General features: G+C 41.6%; 1 protein-coding gene across 1 annotated transcript; it reads right to left on the bottom strand.

The window, feature by feature from the left end:
• Positions 1–1,441: 1,441 nt before the first annotated feature.
• Positions 1,442–19,835, bottom strand: PPP1R17 (protein phosphatase 1 regulatory subunit 17). The gene is made up of 5 exons (XM_037837552.1): positions 19,390–19,835; positions 14,406–14,523; positions 10,430–10,582; positions 8,964–9,116; positions 1,442–1,609 (listed from the first exon to the last, which is right to left on the bottom strand). Exons 2-5 carry the CDS (start codon positions 14,485–14,487, stop codon positions 1,530–1,532), a joined length of 468 nt encoding a protein of 155 aa, XP_037693480.1. The 5' UTR covers positions 14,488–14,523; positions 19,390–19,835; the 3' UTR covers positions 1,442–1,529.
• Between the last annotated feature and the right edge of the window lie 1,458 nt (positions 19,836–21,293).

Raw genomic sequence — 21,293 nt, 5'->3', positions numbered from 1 at the left:
CTCCCAGTGTCCTTTATCCACTTACACCAGGCCTGCCTTTGGCTGCTCAGCATCCTGACCTCCGCTGCTGTCCTGGCTTCCCTGGGTGAGGAGGGCTTGGGGGCCCCAGCTGAATGGAGGGAGCCTGCAGGGCCCTGATTTTGCAGAGGCAGAGAGAGAAACTTAGGCCTACCCCCCGCCTCCTCCTCCCCACTGCCTGCTGCTGGAGGAGATAACCATGTTTCTTAGGTGCTTCTGCCTGTTTTCTTGTTGAAACCATTAATAACAAAATTTTTCATTTTGACTCTCAAAAAAAAAAAAAAAAATGAGTAGAACAAAAAATAGAGTATTTTTAGGAGAAATGCACCATGGCATGGAGACGTGGACAGGAGCTTCTTTATTACCAGCAGGATCCTGCATCTCTCCACCTTTGTGAGGAGTACAGACAGACGGAAGGAATTAACACATTTTCAGAGCCAGGGTATGTACATAGCTTAAAAATGATCACTCTTATGTGTGAATGTTTGAAGAGCTGCCTTTCTCTTTTTAACAATAATTTTCACCTTTCCCCATGTCCGTCACCTGGTGGATGAGGCTCATGTGCTTAGCCCTTGCCTGAGCACCCACAGCTTGCAGGCTGGGCAGGGCTTATGTACATGTCCCTGCTCCCTACTTGACACCACACCTCTCCCTCCCCTGCAAGAAAGCACATCAGGGTCTAAATTAGTGAAAATGTTGAAAATACAGGAATGGTCTTCAATGAACCATCATCAATTTTTTTTTTTAAAGTAAGTCAATTGTAACCGTTGATGTTTTACCTAGTATTAGTAATGGATCACTTCTGACATGACTCACAACTGGTAGGACAACATGGCTAAAAACTGTTGCTTTTAAAATTAAAAATGTATATTAGGATGTATTCCTAAGCTTCCCAGACAGACCAGAACTCTCTGCTTCTGGTATTTTTGGCCAAGGCCTGGCTGACTGGGTTGATGCCTCCATCTCCTATATTTACCTTTAAGATGTCTGCTATAAGCATCTCTGGGGTGTCATCCGAAATGCTTGCAGTGTTGAGATAGCACAAGAGGATAGAAGACTGCATGCTCAAAGCAGTCTTCAGACATCCTCACCTCTCTCACTTGGACTGGGTGTTTGGATGCTAAGTCAAGTCCTTCCCAACAGATGGACAAAATAAAGGAGTCCCATGTTATCCATGTCCTTTGCTCCATGTATTGACAGAGAAAATGTGGAGGCTGACCACCAGATCTTTCCCTGACACCTCTTTAGGATGATCTGCTTTCATTTTCATGACATTGGGAAATGAAAATTTAGGAGGTGAAACAGCACTGAATAGAAACCAGACTCAAGGAAGAAGATAGAAACAAAGAGGTGACTGGCAATCTGATGTAGTGTGTCTTGTGGGAAAAAGGTGTCTGGATCTTAAAGGCAGACTACGACAAAATGAGAGCAGAAACAAGTCTATTTTTTTTTCCAGGTCACCATAGGGAACCAACCTAACCTATTTACAAGTGGTCTCAGGGGAAATATCTTTAAATAGCTATCTTGTCAGCATCCTTTTCGTCATCTTCCATGATCACTTTGGATCTCTCGTCCCTGAGCAGTCTCACACCTGCAAAACAAAGCACAGACCTGCAATTAAGTGCCTTTAATGAAAATATTAGACAACCTTAAGGCATAGACACAGCACTCGAGCGCAGCAACCCAGAAACCTTTCAGTGCAAAGCTAACTGCTAAATCAATGGCGAGAGAAGGAGCTGGGTGGCCTCATTTGGCCTCCCCAGAGATGCTGTGGTTCAATGAGGACACCTCTTTGGTTACAAGGGGTTGTGCAGTCTGGGAATTGGCAACATGGGAGTTGGAGGCAGCCTTCGCTCTCTTCTCTAAGTCCTGCTCCCAAGCTTGCAGCATGGTGGGATGTAGAGCATGGATGTGGGGGTTCGGCTGCTTAGACTTCTTGTTCTGCCACTCAGTTAATGCGTGTTGGTCCAGTTAACATTGTCATACCTAAATTTTCTTATAGGTAAAGTGAGGACATTAATACTTATTTTGGCGATCAAATAAGGTGCATGTGGCAATGTTTAGCACAGAGCCACACCAGCAAGCAACTGATAAGACGCAGTTCCTGCTTTCTTTTACTTTTTGCTTTATTATTTTCCTTTGGAAAAGAACTAGTATGCCTCATGAAGTCTAACCTCAAGACATTTTGCTGGCATTTGGGGAAAATACTGAGCTAAGGTCCTGGACATATCATTTCCAAATATCAGTTGCAGAAGATGATAAAGATTGCCTGGTTCAGAGCCAAAGGAGAAAATAAGGATGCATAGTAAGTTTTTCAGACAGCTATATGGTTACAGTGTAAAAGGCTATTCTTTATTTTGAGATGATTCTTTTCCTTCTTTTGGGGGTTGAAATACCCTTTGTGAAATGAAATTTTAGGGGTGTTAGTTGTGTTTTAGCATCCTTTCTAGAAAAAAATATAAGTTGCTATCCTTGTATTGTCACTACAATATGTTGCTTTTAAAAGTTTACTGGTCTTTGAAATTCAAAAGCCTGAGCACAGTTTTGCAGGACTAACCAGCCCAGAAAGGCCAGCCAAGTTGGTTTGGGTGGTTCTGCTAATCCTCTGCAGTGTGTGAAGTAGGGTCATTTTAATAAAAGGGCAAAAGGAAGCTGTGATTTGAGGCCAATCCTCCATGATTTCTTTCATCGCATGGTATCCAACTTCCCTTCCCCCCCACTGCCTCACACCCACCGTCTGCTCATAATTAGAGACTTTACAGTTCATGAAGAATTTCATAGAGATCTAAACTTGAGGGAGAGAAGCTGTGCACCACAAGAGGTTTTCCTACCACACTGGTCACCATTCAATGGCAGCAAATTACTGGAAACTATGTGTTGATTTTAATGATTATTCATTTGATTCAGTTCCTAGTTTGTTCATATGGGTTCTTTACCAATTAGCTAATATTTATTGAAGGGGAAAAACAATTTCAAGCGGCTGGCTGAAACTAAGGCTTTTGCATAAATCACTTATGAAACACAGTGGGAGATATTTTAGAGGTTTAGATTCTTATTTGGAATTAACACTAAAATGGTAGGGAAGCGTAGAGTTAGCTATGCTGAACCCACAAACTTTCCATCCTTCCTTCCTTCCTTGACCTCCCAAGTTAACCCAAATTTGGGGAGTTTCAAAATGGTAAGTACCTTTAATTTCCCAGATCCTGGCCAACTTTCTGGTTGCTTTGGATTCCTTGAAACCTAATCATGTAATAACTTTCAGGTGGAAAAAGAGAAGACCTGAGATTTCAGGAATAAGAGGAATCAAAATGGACTGGATTTTCCACAGGGGCACAGGGTCAATTTCAAGTGGAAAGTGAACTACAATTTTTTATTAATATAGCTAGGCATTAATTTTAATGTCTCATATGAAAAATAAATGCTAACTCATTAGAATCTTGATTCACACATAACATTGCTTAGGAAGAGGCATTGAAATAAGTCAGTAGTGACTATATGCCATCAGTGCATTCTTTTTCTTGATGCTTCATATCACTGTTTTTGGTGATTTGAAGACAACTGAAGTTTGAGAGACACTGGTCTGGTTTAAACCCCTCCTGATCTTCATACTATTCTGTGGGAAGAAGAGGTGTGTCATTGAGGGAATGTAGACTTGAAAGCCAGAAAGCTTTGTCTTTGGTGGTCGTTCTGCTTTAAGCAGGTCACTGAACCTGTTGTCTGAGACTCAGTTTATTCATCTGTAAAACTGGAGAAAAAATGTGTATCTCTCACAGTTGTGATGTCCCCAGATAGACTTAGGCCAGCATTCTTTTATGCTCCAGCCACACCTTGCATGAGCCTTTGTAAAAGCAGTTTTCATGTCATAGGAACCAGTAGACAATACGTCCTTCTTCCCTACTGAGCTGTGAGGTTCTCAAAGAATATTTCTAACTTGTAGCTCAGGACTTGGAATATAGTAGGGATTCAGTAAATGTCAGTTCCTTTCCCTTCTCCCTCTCTCTGTATAGGAGAGTTTGAGGAGTTTTTTAGGCTGTTTGTTAGAGCTTGATGTGGTTTAAGGCCAAAGCAGTCTGTGGTCTCTAAAGGGCAGTTAGCCTCACAGCAAGCTGTTTTAGAATCCTGATCCCATCCCAATGAACCTTCTGAAGCTGGTCACCCACATTACAGGTGTGTACCTCTGGTCCAAGGGAGCCAGGGCTAAGAAACGATCTCTCCTAGAAACAGAGAATGCTGTATTCCCTGCAGGACAGAAGAGTTGCCACTTTCAAAGGACACATGGGTCCTTTTTCTTTGTACAAGTACAGTGTTTTGAGCTTTGATGTCTGGAATTGCCCAAATGTTTGTAACTCATGGGCCAGTTTTCCAGGAGGCTTCTCTTCAATGCTTTCTATCTCAGTTTTTCTTTACTTTGCCTGGTTCCTTTCCCACAGACATACTTTAAAGCCTCTTTCTCTCTTAAAACAGACCCCAATCACCCAGATCTGACCAATTACAACCAATGCTTCCTACTAGGCATTCTGCAAGTTGGGGAGCTGGGGTAACTGTGGGCCACGTTAGGAGCAAACCTTGGGCTGGCAGGGAAGCCTGAGATGACTCCTTGTTGAGGGGTGGTGCTGACAGTTGGAACTCAACAAATAACCTAGGGGAATGAAGGTAGTTAGCGAGAGATTTAGTGGAGAGTGAATCCTTGTCCAGTTTTCACATGCCAAGGGCTAATGAGAGGAGCTATCTCCAGGGTGCATTTGTCGGTGAGTTCCTCTCAACACCCTTATTAGAATAAATGTGAATCTGTCTAAACATCTGCCGAAGGCTCTATCCTTATCAGCTTAACTAGCATTTTGATTACTGCCAAATCTTTAGATACTAAAAAGCTCTTCAAAAATAAAGCACTTCAGTTAATATGCTAAGAAAAGCTGGTATCATAGAACAAAATCTATAATTGCACATACTTATAACACAGAGATTTGCTGATTCAAAGGATTCCATAATGTGGATAGAGTCTTTGGGTATATAGCTTCCTCCTGCCACCTTGTTTACTCTGCCCTGTTTGAAAAACATTTTTTTATTTGGTCGGGAAGCTACTCTCTCAGTATATAAATAGTGGCATGTAGGTAGCATCCCTTGCCAGGTGGAACAAGCTCAACAATTTAGGAAGTTCCCTGAATCAGCAGGTTTGCATGGAGAGGTAAAACGCTGTGGCCAGGGAAATTCTCACCTTCATAAATAGGTCTGACTTATCTCCAAGAATGTAAGATTCAACAGAGACCCGAGGGAAACTAACACTTACTGAGGACTTCCAGTATGCCAGGAACTGTGCTAAGTGTTCCATATGCTTTATTTATTCTCTCATCAACCCTGTGAATCAGAATTTATGGTCTGTCTTTCATGGATGGAGGCAACGAAGGAGGATCTCGTATTTATGTTAATTTCCCAGGGTCGCAGAGCTGGTGTGGGGCAGAACCGGAGATCAAACCCAGGCCTTTCTGAGTCCACAGCCCATGTTCAATCCCATGTGCTAGGATGACTCCCTGCTCATAAATGTTCATTTGCCTGTATGGAGTCTTCCCTAGAAGGTCTTCAGTAATGCACAGAAAATAATCACTCTCCTTTACGAACCGCAGAATTGTGATGGCCAACTAGAATATCAAATTAGCAGATACTTAGTGAGCTCTGACGTATGGAAGAGACTGGACTAGGCTCTGAGGCCAGTACCGGAAACAGTCACGGCCCAGGCCTCGTGAGTTTCTCAAACAAGTTGTTGATGTAAGGCAAATTAAACAGCAGCTGCTATAGTAGCCACAATAACAATAAAGGCAATATTAAAAGAGATGACAGAGTGTTGGGTAATTGCAAGCCTGTGAGTTCAGAAAAGAGAATGGTCCTTTTAGTCTTGGAGGGATCTGTTAGTAGTGGGTTTGAGCTGGCAGAGCCTTGAAAGGTAGCTGTGACCTGGTCAGAGGCCGAGCTTGGGGAAAATGTGTCATAGGCTAGAGGACCAGTGTAGAGAGGAATGTGTGTAACCTGGGAGAAGCCGGCTGAGGCATGTTCAGCCCCTCCTAATTGGTCCTTGGTCCATTTCTCTAGAGATGAGCCTTCTCATGCTCCTTGTCTCCTTGCCTGGCTCTGCTCCTTACTTGAAAATCAGAAAACGTGACCCTGTCTGTACCCCTGTTTGGCTCTCATTCTATTTAGGGCCAGCAATCCTTTGGCAAAAGCAAAAAAGAAAAAAAAGAAAGAAAAAAGAAAAAAGGTGAAAAGGCTTAAGTTTTATACCATTTTAAGAAAGCATTTCCCATATTGGAGCATGACCTATAGAATTACTAGACTGATAGGCAGAAGAAAAAAAAATTTCTATGGCAAATAGGTGGGAGCTGAGTTATATGAAGTCAAATGGATTCCTTAACTGCAGGACTTCTCAGAGCCTTTAGTATTCCAACAGCATTCTGAATCTCTATTATGGAAATATCACCACTTAACAATTCTTTCTTCCCTTGGAAAACAGAGTTAACAAATTATGACTATTGGCTATTATTCTTAGGTCAGTTATACCAAGACCTGTGGGCCTCTTTCCCAATAGCAAAACTACTCTGAAATAAGATAAAATAATGCCAAAGAATTATTTACAGAAGGCTCCTTTTTTGGGGATATCATTCTGACTTGCTTCCATGTTTCTGATAGAAAATAGAGAACAACTTTGCACTTCATGGCCTACATGAGGTAAGAGGGCTGTGATTTAACATCTCTACTGACCCTACTTTCGTGAGTTAAGATAGTTATGGAGGAGGTACTGAGGGCTAACAGGGTGAAAATAAAGGGAGAACTCAGAACCTACCCTCTCTTTGAAGAAATCATTTTGTGATGCCCATTCTGTGAGTTTTAGGAAAACCTCTCTGCTCTGCTTCAAGCCCAAATAATTATTTATTTAATCTCCCCCACCTAGACTGCAAACTCAAGGAGGGCAGGGCCTTTTTTCAATTTTATCATCTGTTGTATTACCAGTAGTTGAAAAAAGCCTGGTACATAATAGGTTCTCAATAAATATTAATTGGATAAAAGCAAAGAAAGTCCCACCTCAGGGCTCTTGGACTTGTTCCCTTGCCTTGAACACTCTTTTCTCATTTATCCCCATGACCCCCCCCCCCCCCCCACGCACTTCTTTCAGGTCTCTGTCCACATATCCCTTCCCCGGAGATATTGTTCCTGCATACCCCGTTTAAACAAGCTGTTGCCATCTCTCTTTCCTCCACTACCTAGCTTTAATTTTCTTCATAGCATTTATCCTTAGCAGATGTTCTATTACCAATTTATTTGTTATTGCCTTTCTCCCAGTACCAGTGGCTAGAACATAGGAGGTACCCAATAAACATGTGTTAAAAGGATGAAGAATTAATTAATTGAGAATTAGACTTCTGCATGTCCCAAGCTTCTTGTATTTTTGTGTTTGTATTGTCTCAGAAGCTTGCACGTGGTTGGTGCTCAGAAAAGCTGGTCTCTAGAAATGCGTGTTTGTGTGTGTTAGAGAGAGAGAGGGAGAGGGAGAGAGTTGTCACTGAACTGTATTGTCCAGGGGTAGAGTCACACACTCACCATTCATCTTGAGTTTACAGTCCAGTGAAGACTGAGGGCTGGAAAGAGGGAGAAGGAGGTGGGAAGTGAGGAAGAGGGAGAGGGAAGAGAACAGAAGGGCAAAGAACACAAATCTCATGGAACTTCGGACTAGATTCTCCAATGGTTGGGAATGTCAAGCCTCCTGTCTTTGTCATGATATATTCTTCTGAGCTGAGTATTTAATCTTTTTTCTTTATTGAATGAAATAACGGGGAAACATGATTTTATAATAATAACCAAATTTCATCTCTCCCCAAAGTGTTCCTCCTGGTTGGCTATAATTCTAAAAGTTCAAATCACAGCATAATACAATGGAAAATTGACCAAAGGTCAAACGTATCTGGATTTGAGCCCTAGCTCTGCAACATAATAGTGTTTGGTCTTGGGTATAATTTTATCCATTCATTTATGCATCTAGTCATCCAATCATTGATCCAATCTATTACCCATCCATCCATCCATCCATCCATCCATCCATCCACTGATTTCATGCCACACTAGAATTTAAAGAGGATGACTGGTTTAATTAAATTTTCTTTAAATTTCTTTCTTTATAGGGACATAATACCTATTCTTGTGTGTTATTCAGTTGATTTTTAAGAAGTCATGAGATATGCCTACCTCAGAAGTTAACATTTAGTAGGTGCTCAAAAACATCAGTATGTCTTCTCTATCATTCCCTATCTATATAATTTATTTGTGTGTGCTTGTATGTATGTGTCTGTACATACATACACATACTGTCTCATACGCTAATCACGAATGTAAACGTCTTATTTCCTGACTGGCACATAAACATCTCATGGACAAGGACTGTACCTCACACGCTGGATCCCTAATAGCCTGGGGTTGTGTACATAGTTCAGTAGGATTTTTTGGTTTAATTTGACACAAATAATAGCTGTCAGTATTTCTGCACACCTCCCCCCCTTTTGCTCTGCAGATTTTGTCAGTTATTCCAGGGTTCCTTCAAGAATCAGCCATCAGCCACAGGATGCCCTCTCCATGGTAGATTTTGGGGGTGGGAGTGGGAAGGGTGTATTTTAACTCTTCTCAAGGACCTACTGACATTTCTGTTTCCTGGGATCAGTGAATTTGACCAGTTCTGCTGGAGCATAAGCAGTGCTCTCACTCTCCCCCATCCCTGGGTCAGCCCTTGGGGAGCTGCCAGGAGGATAAACCAGAAAGACAGCAGTAAATGTGGCTTCTCCTCAGAGCCCTCCAGTGAGACACAGCTTGCTGGGCCAGGGCGCGGGCCGTGCCCATGCACCTCCAGATGGTCAGGCTGTTGACCTTCTCCCATCACCCCTGCAAATGCCCTGTACTAGCTCTTTTACCTGCTGCAAAGGGGGGCATGTGTAGAGCAGGTGTGTCTTTTCTCCTGGGCTTTTTCTGGTCCAGGTCAACATTATGAAGAGCTGAATTCATTTTGCCCTTTGGCTGTCTCTCTTGGATATCACATCTTTTAAGTAAGTGTTCTGAAAGCACACCTGGATGGTTAGGGGGACAGAAGGAGAGACAGGGTCAAAGTCCTAATATACGGGGGCTCTATATACTTTTTTGCAAATATACCTGGTGAATGTAGTTACTGTAGCTTTTCAAACTTATTTTAATAATAGAAGTTTCCTTATACTAAGAATTAACATTTATTGAGGCTACATGATGGAACATGCTATAGGCAAAGGATTTTACACGCATGATTTCATTTTAGTTTCACAAATTCTGGAGGAATTTAATATTACTACCATTATCAACTTTCTGAGAAAAATGAGGCTAAGTGAGGTAAAGAAATGTGCCTGCCGTAGCACAGCTCATTGGCGTCAAAGACAGGATTTGAGCCCAGGTGTGTCTGCATTCAAAGCCCGTCCTCAGCTGTTCAGGACCATTAGCTGTTCTGCAGTCCTCATGGACACACTCCCACCTCAAAGCCTTCTCTAGTGCTCTACCCTCCATTCACGTGCTCTCTCACCTCTCTTCTGCGTGTGGAATTTTCTCCATCATTTAATATCTCACTAAAACCAACCTCTTCTATGAAACTTTCCACAATTCATCGCCTAGACTGAGCTCCCAATTTTTAGTACATATTTCAGCTATTTACATACTTCTGATATTTCGTATACAACTGAAAGTTCCTTCACAAAAAGATCTGTTTCATTTACTTTTATCACTCAAAGTGTGTTGTACATAGAGAGAGTATGAAATAAATGACCAGGGAGGAAGGAGAAAAAGAAATAAAACAAAGTAAAACTTTTGGGAATAAGAGTATTACATGTCAAACTCAGGGGTATTATAGAGACCTGCTAGCTCCTCACTAAACTGTTTGCTCTTCTCCTGGGCTCACTACTAGACTGCATTTTCCATCCCCTTTTCAGTCAGGTGTGGCCTTATGATTGCTGGACCAGATGTGAGCTACCTCCAGGGCTTGCCACATAAAACTCTCTCTCAGTCCTCCATGTGGTCTGCCCTCTGCTCCCATCCCTGCTGGCCGTTGATACTCATGGTGTCTTTGGAAGCCATGTGTTGATTGGTCCCTGAATGACTATTTGGAGCAGAGCCTGCCTTCCCCACTCCCATCTGCCACTATTGGTGAGTAAGAAATAAACCTCTATGTGTTAAAGCCACTAAGATTTTCAAATTTATCTGTTACAGTAGCTGACCATGTCACAACTAATACAAAGGTGGGGAGTGTACCAGTTATTTAAAAAATACCCAAATATTTACAGAAAAATCTGTAAGACCCATGAAATCCAACAATAAGTGGCTTCCCTTTACAGACGTGTGAACTGACCTCATTGTCTGTTACCTGGTATAAAAGGAGGGATGTGCAGTGCTGGTGTGTCCTTCCTCCTTGGCTTTTTTTGATCTGACTCAACATTCTGGGTAGCCTGGACATTCTTCCCCTTTCTTGTCTTCTTTTTGAGATTGCAATCATTAATGAACTGGTCTGAAAGATCATCTTGATAGAATACAATGAAAAATAAAAAAGAATATAAAATGAGTAAGGATCCAGTTACACACGGGTTGGTTTCCAGCTATACCTAATGACAGAATACAGGCCATTTGGTCTGTAAAAGAAAAACAGTTAATTATTTTGGCCTCTTCTACAGAAGACTTTAGTAGTCTTGCATGGATACATATACTAAAATGGGAAACTAGAATTATGTAAAACCCCAATTAAGGAAAACTCAGATGGAATGGTTAATCAAGGCAAAGAGGAACTTTAAAATATGGTTAGTTAAGTCGTACAGTGAGTTGGAGTTAAATTTCTGATAGAATAGATTCTTTATTCTAAATGTTCCTTCTCAAATCCCTTTCCTCAGGATGTACTCTCTTTGATGACCCCAAAGAACCAGTATGGAGCCTTTGGCTCTTGTCTCAGTCTTGGGAAGTTTCCCAAGGGTTATCGGTAAATTCCCCACCTGTCTTCTTTTCTGCGGCCAGCCAAGTACCCCGGATGGCTCAGGCCTGGGCTTCACCATTTTCCTTTTCACCACCCCTGGCTTTGCAACTCTCCTGCTATGTTTCAATCCTCATCCAAGGTCCTATTTATCTTCTTATCCATTGCTTTACTTTTCTAAAGCTTTTGAAGCTGGGGTTCTATATCACTTTTATCAGAAATTGTTTTATGTAATTGTCTCAGCTTGCCAGGACTGCTATGACAAATACCACAAAATGGGTTGGCTTAAACAATAGGAGTTGTTGCTGGCTGCAGTCCTTGGGGTTCTTGCCTCATGTGGCAATCTGCCTCATTCTCTGGCTCCTCCTGCCTCTGGCTTCTACTTCCATGTTCAATTTCCTTTGCTTATAAGGACTTTAGCCATATTGGATTAAGGCCGCTCTCATTCTCTTTGACCAGTAATTAATAATAATATCTTCTGAGGTTCTATTTAGAAATGGGTCCACACCTATAGGAATGTGGATTAAGACTTGAACATGTCTTTTGTTCAATCTCCAGCAATGATTTATCCAATCCAGTCACTCCTTGCCCATTAAAGTATTTTCTCTGTTCTATCTTACATTTCTCTGCTTTAATGTTCTCCTTTAGCTCCTTTGTTTCTGTTCTAGTACATGATCATTGATCTGTAATGATTTATCTCCTGCTCTAGGCAGAGCTTTCCTGGAGGTTAAGGTCTATATTCTTTCTATAATTTTATTCTTCATTGCTACTCCCTCCAGAGGTACTCAACAAATACATGTTGAATGGATAAGTTAGTAAGTGGGTTAGAATAATCTGAGTTCAAATCCTGTCTCTGTCACTTGGTGGTTCTATGAACTTGGGCCTTAATTTCAAGTAATTTTAATATTCTAAATTTTTAAGGTGAGGATAATATTCATTCACTCCATGTGTGTGTGTGTGTGTGTGTGTGTGTGTGTGAGAGAGAGAGAGAGAGAGAGAGAGAGAAAATTAAATTTGTTAATGTTTGTAAAGCACCTAATATATTTCATTAATATATTGTCAATGCTCAATAAATGTTCACTCTGGCTATTGCTCGTACCTAACCGTCCACAAGACCCAGAGTAAAGCCCCCCTCTTCATGAGTCTTTTCTTACTAACTCGAGTCCTAGGTGTTCTTTCTCAGTTTCTGAGTAGCCACAGTATTTCTGCTCATGAAATATCTTAAAAAGGTGATCTAATTCTTATTTCTCATGTTTCTCTGCCCTCTTTGATGACACATCATATCTTTTATCTCCTTAGGAGCAATGACTGAATGCTTGTTGAATATGTGTTTCAGTGAAGGAACTAAAATATGTTATGTGTAAGGAGTTATTCTAATAGGATTCAGACAGCCACAAGGCAACTGTATTTATTTGTCTTCTCTGGAAACTCTAACTACAGCCTCTATACAGTCTTACTATATCTACAAATATGAATTAATATGGGGAAATTGAGAGGTTAGTTGGATCTTTCTGACCCCCTTTTCCTTCCTTCCTTCCTTCCTTGCTCCCTTCCCTCTTCTCTTCCTTCCCCTCCCCTTCTTTCCTCCCTCCCTCCCTTCCTTCCTTCCTTCCTTTCCTCTCTCTCTCTCTAAATATATTCTGGTAAATTTCTTTAAAATGTCTAAGAGGATTAAATGATAAGTCAGTAATCACTGTCAAATCTTTTCAGTTTTGCACATTCAACAAATGTTGTTTAAGCTCCTACTGTATGTATGCCAGGCCTTTTGCTAGGTTCCAGGCATAAAAATACAAGCAAGAGATGATCCTAGCCTTCACATTGTGCATGTTCTATTGGTCTTTATGTCTGGATAATCTTTTATTTTGGAAAACCCAACAGAACCTACCACCAGAAATATTTAGTAACCATACATCACTATGTCTGCATCATCCAAAGATCACTATATATAACCAAAGGAATCAAATGACATTATTTTCTTCAGACACATTTAATAGTAATAAATATTTATTTTCACCTGTAATATTTTGATAATTTCATTCAGTCATTTCAATTTGATAAACATTTATTAGGGTTGTACCATGTGTAAGGCACTGGACTGTATGCTGTCAAATTTACATACACAAAGAAAGGAAGTGGGAGAGGGACTTGACTGAGTACCACCCATGTGCTAGGTGAGTTCACATACATTTCATGCATGTTCCAGTTTGTGGGCTTGGACAACATCTTCTCTGACTTGTAAGTGCCTGTGCTTTACCATTTGTTAAATATTAATATCATCTCTGAACACAGTATCTTGCTTAGCTCTCGCAACAAGCCCACAAGGAAGTTATACTATTATGCCCAATATGCAGATGAGGACACTGAGGTTTATAAGGCCAGGTGAGAGGCTGGAGATCACTCTGTTGGCAAATCATGGGATGAAGATTAAACCCAGGCTCTTGGGACTATATATCTTACTGCCTGGATGAAAAATCAATTTTTAAAATTTATTACCGCACGACACAATTATTTTCCCCCGTATTATATACATCATAGACATTTGTGAAATGAATGAATTAATTTGCTCAGAATGGGCTGTCCATCTTTGGGCTCTCTGGATGTACAGACTGGACATGAACTTCTTGTTGGTCTCTCTTTGTCCCTAGGATGCTGCTCAATGCATAATACAGAGCGCAAGGCTTCTGCTTCAGTTTTGATTTTTTTACTTTGATTGCACTTTTCCCCATTTTTGGAGAAAACCCTGAACATAAAATATCTTGATGGCAAATGGGGAGAGGGGAGAGGAGGGGGAGTCATATAACCAGGCAAGACATAAACAAAGGCTATGAATATGCAAAAGGCCCATCCATCAAAAGTCTGCATGTCTCATTTTTAGAAATGGGTAGAGGCAGAAATGTTTCTGGTATTTTCATTACAAAGGTTATGCAAAAAGTCAGTTCTGGAAAGGAAACAGATTGACAATAAAGCAGAAGAAGGCTATTTAAAATTCTGTCTTGATAGACAAAGAGATATTTGAAATATTTTATTGGCACTGCACGTGGGGTGTAAGTGTGCTGGAAAATACTGGAAACGAGCTATACTGCCACATTCCATTTATTGCCTCAGAAATGCTCTGCCTGGGACTCTGTCAGACCCAAAAAAGAGGACAATGCCTTTTCTCTCTTTTTAACTTGAATGAACTTCTCTCCAGTGCATCAGCTAATATTTACATGGCAGACTCCACAGGCCTGTGGCTATTTGCCTGTCCATCTGGAGTTAGCTGCCACCAGAAGGCACAGTCTATCAGATTTCAGGGTGCTTGCTCTGACTTTTCTGCAAACTTAGTGGCAGGAAAGCCCTCTTTGTGACTTCCAGTCACTGACATTCATGCTGGAGCATTTACCTAAATGGCTGCAACGAGGGTCTAGCTTGTCCAGTCTGTCTTCTGAGAGCTCCAGTGGCTGCATTTGCTCAGTGGACATCATCAAAGGAGGGCAGGTGTGTGTATTTCTTCTCAAGCACTGCAGAAGTATAAGAAAGGAGTCCATTAGTATGCCTTCTGTTCTTTTATTCATTTGTTTTTAAAGTAAGTGTATTTATTAAGCATTACTATTTCACTCCTGATTCAATCCTGTTTTTCAAGTCTGCTTCTTACACTTAGCTATTAGAAGAAGTAAACTGGAGATTTAAGCCAAAATAGAATGAGTCTCTCATGCACACTTGCACACACAAACACACACAGATTTACTAGTAATTGTCATTTATCACATGTTCAATATTTGCCCTTTGTCAGAGGCACTTAGGAAAATTCAGAATGAGTAAATTAGAATTAGAAATTAGTTAGCAGAGAGCTACAGAAAATCTTGATTAGACCTTACTGATATTCTCTCTCAAGTTCTGCAAAGTAGGATCATGCCCACTTCATAGTTGAGGACACTGAGACTCAGAACATGTAATTAATTTATTTAGTCTCTTATCTATTAAGTAGCTAAGTCTGGTTTCAGATCCAGTTCTGATGACTTCTAATAGTCATAACTGAACCAGGCTTTTGGTTTTCTGCCATTAAATCCTGTAACTATAAATAATGAGACTCTCTCCTCATCCATTTTACATGGTGGTAGAGGCATGATAGGAGAAAATCTAGGTCTAGAATGGAGCTTTATTATTTTATCCCTAGAGATTCCCGGCATTAGAGCAAATCTGTTTCCCTTTCCCATCTCCCCATCTTCCATCTTTCATGAACCACAAAACCATTGAAGTCTCCAGAGCTATTAGTTGTAGCCATTGTCCAGGAGGAATGGAAATCCAGAATAGACATGTGTCAGATCTGAATTAGAAATGCATTAGCTGAGATTTATAGGAAATATTCATTAGGGCCCACTAGATTCTGTTTATTGAGTTCCTTTTAGGTAATTTATTACTTGTGTCCTACCTTTGCAAGAATGGCTGGAGAAGAATAAATGATTAAAGTGACCCATCTGATTCTTAATTCCTGGGTCATTGGCATACAGACCAGTTGTGCTAACATTTCAAGTTCATAGAATTAGTGCAACTCAGTTTTCTTCTGCGAAATAAGCCATCCTTCTCTGGGAAGGCTGGAGGGCTTCTCCAGTCTCTGAGATAACTGTACAGCAGATGGAACCATTAACTGATCACTTGAGCCCGGCTTTTAGTGTCACTCTGAGCAGGCTGATGCTTCTGAGTGACTTCAACAGAAATCAATTCAGACCATTGTTTTCAGTTTATGAATAGAGTGACTGCCAATTCCCGGGGCCATAGGAAGGATGCTGTTAACTTGGGTTGGGCTAGCCCCCACCGGCTTGAGCAAAGAGGAAAGATATGGAAACATCGCTAGGGATGAATGGGCTCAGTGCTGAGGTCTGGAGGCAATTATAGCCTCAGATGTGACTGTGTGCTCCTACTTAAACCAGTCTTCCTCCTCTGGGCATAGAGTCATGGGTGATGTCATGGACTTAGTGTGGAAAAGAACTCCATGGAGGATCTGGTTAAGATCTTCATTCTCCACAAGAACCTGAGACTTTGACAGGTTAAAATGTCCTACATTAGTTACACAGTTTGAGGCAGAGTCAGCACTTGAACTCAGGCCCCCTACCTTCTTCTCTACTTGGCAATAGCATCCCTCTCCTCCCCTATCTAAGGTAAGCTCTTCTTTATACTTGGACCAGATGGCTGCTCCTAGGTACCCAATAGCTAGATATTTAATTTAAACCTGAACTTTTGAATCAAATAGACCAAGGTTAAATCTCATCTCTTTCACCAAAAACCCATATGACTTTGATGAAATTGCTAAACCTGAATGGTGTAGTGAAGGTAAATGGAACCCAAGGGCAATGTAATGATTTTTTCCCTCTCTTTCTATAAGCCATTGCTTCTCTGCTAGAAGTTTCAAAGGCTAGCATCACTGTAGTGTCCCCATAAACAGGCATCCAGGGACATATGTCTCTCTCTGTTCCCCAGTCTTACCCTTGGTTTACTTATCTGTGAAATAGAGATAATAATATCTACGTCATAGAGTTATTGTGAAGATTAAATAGGATAGCTCCATGCTTTGCATATTGTAGGTACTGAATAAAGGTTAGCTATTATTATGAAACATTGTCTATAGGTGATTATTTGTGGTTATTCACGAAACTAACACACATGTCCTCTACAAACAGCACATATTGTCTATGCTGAGAGATGATTTCCAGATTTTGGATATCACATTCATAAAATATGCTGTGCTGGGCCAGGATGTGCTTTGCCCATGGGGGGTTAGAAGCACTTTCCATCACAGATGATGGAATGACATAGATGATATCATTACAACCTCTTGGCAGAAAAACTTTCACGTAAAAAAAAAGAGCAAGGATGTGGAGGAGTGGGATACTAGGGTTTTAGCATCACCTTACTAATCATTGTCATTTACTTGCCTATTAGTAAAAGATGAGCCAGTCTCCTTACCCTATCCTCAGTGAGAAGAGGTGCTCTTTCTAACTGAGCCATTGTAAGACGTGAGCTGGTCTAATTCTTGAACTTAGGAATAGAATGTGTCTATTTCCTATCGCGACCCTGCTCATAAATTCCCCCCTTCACTTCACTTTCCTGCGTGGGCAAAGGTATGCCACTCTTGTCCTGCTGCCCAGGAAGCTTTCTTTATTTACCTCAGCAGCTCCCTAGAATGTGGGGACTTTGGGGGGCACTAGCTCCTTTTTCGTACTGAAACACCTGGTCCCCGTGGTCTTCAGAGTCCCACCAAAAAGTTAGGGCATTAAAAGATGTTGACTGATACTTTACATTCAGGGGCATTTTACAAACTGTGCTCTAGTACAAAGATTTAATATTCTTTTGCCATTTACTGGTTCAGTGTGGTCTCTGAATTTTAACCCCACACAGTGTGTGACTTGGGCAGCCACTGTGCTTGTCAATATAAGCCCACATACCCTTACCTGGAAAGCCTGGACCCAAACGTGCTGAGGACAACAGAACATTTTTATTGTGTAACACACCCAGCAGGGTCTCAGGCAGCACCAGCAATCAAATGCACTAACATTATTTCTGAAGCAAAAATATGATTATTCACAAGAAATGACATAAATAAAGAATACAGAAAGACCCATATCCTTTCAGGTCAGGTTTTGTTACCAAATGAGTTTGTGATGAAGTTACCAAGAAAAAAAAAAGACGATTTTGTTTTTCGGATTTCTTAATTGAGAATAAGGAGTTGGGAATCTGTGTTTTTTTCTTTGTTGTTTGTTTGAGAGAATGTGGGTGGCTGAATGTAGCACGTAGAACAGAACAAGTGATGTGATTTCAGGGGTTTGAGCGAGGCTTTCAGAATCCCAGATGCTAAATTGTTGTGTCTGTCTCTGGCTAATACTTACATTCTTTCTCACAAGGGATGCAGCCTTTCTTTTCACAGACAGAGGGAAACATGTAAATGCAAATACCACTGAGAGAGGAAATATATTAACTGATACCAGAATAGACAGGGTTTGTTTGTGACAAAGATCAGATCTCTTTTGAGAGCAGGAACCAATAAGGCCAGAGAACTGGGTGGCTGGGGAGGAACTCCACTAAGTTTAGACAGGCCAGCGCAGCAGAGTAGCCTGGGGAAACTGAGGAAGCATCTTGCAGAGGCTTGCCTCCCCTAGCTCCAGGGTGTTCTCTATTTGGGGAGGTCAACAGTGCTATCTGTATAGCTAAAGAAAGACTGGTTGGTCCAGTCTGACGCCAGAAGCCGGTCTGGGCATTTTGCTTTTGTTCTGTAACAATGAGTAGTTTTCTCAGTTGGATGTTAGAATATGTAGTTGAACTCATGGACAGAAAGTTCCTTGCTGACTGCAAGCATTTGTTGCTGGGAGACTATATGAGATCGAAGCACATGTTTGGCTGTCTGTACCACTCCCTGACTGGGTGAAATTAGGAAAGTTATATGTCCCCTTGGGAACTTAGTTACCACATCTTTAATATGGGGTAACAGTGGCTCTTCTTCAGGGTTGTTGAAAATAGTAACAATACAGTGTGGCTCATGCTAATACTTCAGGTATGGTTTGTCTTCTTTTCTCTGCCAGTCCTCCCCCTGTGATTATAATATGTGTGTCTACATTGAACCATCAAAATCAACTCATAGTCCCATGTCTGGCTTTCCCTGAAGCTAATGATGAGACTTAGAGCAGCCCAAGGAGCAAACCCACTGCAGAACACCTATTTCCAGGTCTCGGAAGAGGGGTGAGACAGGTTCTTAGAAGCACGCTGACTCTCAGCTAGGCTGCAGTATTCTGAATAATTTCCCCAAAGTAATAGGGCCCCAATTTACTTGATACAGTAAAAAAGTTAGTAGGGCATATCCACAGCCCAATGTGATGTCTGGTTAATCTCTCCTCTGATTGTAAAATTCACATCCTTTGTCAAACCTCTTTTTAAATTGCGGATTGAATTCCGGTAAAAAGTATCCAATTTTAAAAAAGTCAAATTTGTTCATTTAGAAGACCTGAATTTAGAGTATTCCTCGAGGAGTGACTCTAACTTGAAGTAGGGGATGGAGATTTTTTTGATAAGCGTACTTGGGCAACGTTGTTAAGTGAAAGCTCCCTGTCCCCCATGAATATCCTGATGCACCAATGTTCGCCTCAGATTCTGCAGTTTAATTTGTGAGCACTTGAGGCCCTTAGTGAACTCAGGACCCCACCTCCCTTGGAAAAATGACTTGAGAGTGGTGACTTCTGCTCCCCACCAAGCCCCAGCCAACCCTGCTCCATGAAGCATAACCCCGTGCCACCAGCTGCTACCTTCTTTGTCCCAGCAATCATAAAGAAGCTGCAACTTATCAGAAACTTGCTTTTCTCTCCACTAAAGTTCTTGGAGTAAAATTTCGAAGCACTTACCAATCTGTGCAGGTACTGGGATGAGAAGGCAAGAGATGGGGAGGCGTGCTTGCTAGTCTCCTCGGCTGCTGTGGCTGCTCTGCTCGGCTTCAGCTCCTCTTATCTGGGGAACAGCTGCTGATGTTGCCATGGCGATGCTCTGTTTCTCCAGCTCCAGGGCAAGGGGGATGGAGAAGGAAAGAGGACAAACTCACCACCACTGCTCTCCACTGTGATATGCGTCCATTAGAAAAATGCAATACACAGACTTGTGCATTGAGTACCTAGAGTGCATGTCAGAAAAATCCAGACAAAGGAGCCACATCTGTTTTTTTCCATAACAACCCCATGAATTAGTGTTTTAGCCCATCTTTGCAAATATGGAAACTGAGGCATGGAGAGATTAAGTGACTTGCCCAAGAAATGCCACAGCAAATTTTGATCCTCAGATCTGTTTGACTTTAAGTTCAGAGTACTTTCACTCACCACTGCTGCCTCTCAGCATAATATCATAATGAGAATAATAATAGTAGTGTTAATCACTAATCTTTATATAACACTTCCCACGTGCCCAGCAGTCTTCCAAACATTTTGCACATAACAACTCATTTACTTCTCATAACAGCCTTGTGAGATGAGTGTCGGTCTCATTATCCCCATTTTACTGATGAGGAAGCTGGGGCACAGAGTTGTTAAATAACCTGCCCAAGGTCTCACCATGGCTAGTAGATGGTAAGGGTAGGGCTTGAATCAGATGCTTAACACCTAGAGTCCATTTTTTAACCACTTTGCTATAATGCTCACCAAAAAATGCATTTCAAAGAGAAATAGCACATAGCAAAGAGAAGCAGCCTTTAACTGGATAGATTGGGGGTGTGGAGGCCAGGAGCATGTTGCTTCCTGAGAGGAACTACTCCAAATGCTCCAATATTAGGAATACACAGGCACCCTTTGAAAGGCTTGGGGTCAATGGGTTTTTAAACAAAGGTAGGAGGTATGATGTGCTATCAGATTGGAGGGGAAGGGTCTGTTTCGGATAAGCTCACTGGAGGAAATTGTTCTGCACTGATTGGAGGCTTGTAGTCACCAGTCTGGGCATCATGAGCACACAGTCTGGGGGGCCATTTAGGGATCAAAACATCCTGGAAGGGCTTGAGACCCTCGAGGGCACCCAAGAGGCAGCCCACCAATGACACCCAAGAAACGGGTTCTCCCAGAAGAGATGGGAGTGCATCTATGTTGCCTGGGCAGCTGCTAGTTGGTTTCAACTACCTACAAGTTACAGGCAATGGGATGGTTAATGCCTCCTTCCCATCTGCCATCATTCCAAGTCATAGAACTGGAACCATAGTAAACTCTTCCTTGGGTTGACTCCTGGTGTCAGAATATCTTCAGAGGCCTGGTAAAAAATCTCCGAAGAGTGGGCTTCCCTGTCTTATTTGTTTTGGTCCTTGTTGGAACTTCCTGGAAAGAGATGGGGGCTTCCAAATGGTGATGCTCCTGGCTCAGAAGAGAGTTTCCTGGATGCTGAGGGAAAACCCTTAGAAGTAGCTCTCTGATCCGAACTGCCTGCTCCACCTTCATATCTACTGCCTTGTTGGTCAATGGCTGAGCAGCATCCCATTTCCAAACTTATGTGGAAGAGATATACTTTCTTCCTAGACTCTTAAATTCTTTTTTAATTGACCTTTTTTGAGATAATTGGAGATTCACATGTAGTCCTAAGAAATAATACAGAGAGATCCCCTGTGCCCTTTAAAGAGTTTCCCTCAACCTTGCAAAACTCTAGTACAGTGTCACAGCCAGGATATTGATACTGATGCAGCTGATATGCCGAACATTTCCATCACCACAGGGATCCCTCATTGTTGCCCTTTTATAGTTACACCAAGTTCACTCCCATACCCAGTCATTCATTAACCCCT

The sequence above is a fragment of the Choloepus didactylus genome, chromosome 5 (genome assembly GCF_015220235.1).
Source record: "Choloepus didactylus isolate mChoDid1 chromosome 5, mChoDid1.pri, whole genome shotgun sequence".
Classification (NCBI taxonomy): domain Eukaryota; kingdom Metazoa; phylum Chordata; class Mammalia; order Pilosa; family Megalonychidae; genus Choloepus; species Choloepus didactylus.
This window is presented reverse-complemented; position numbering and strand designations above follow the sequence as displayed.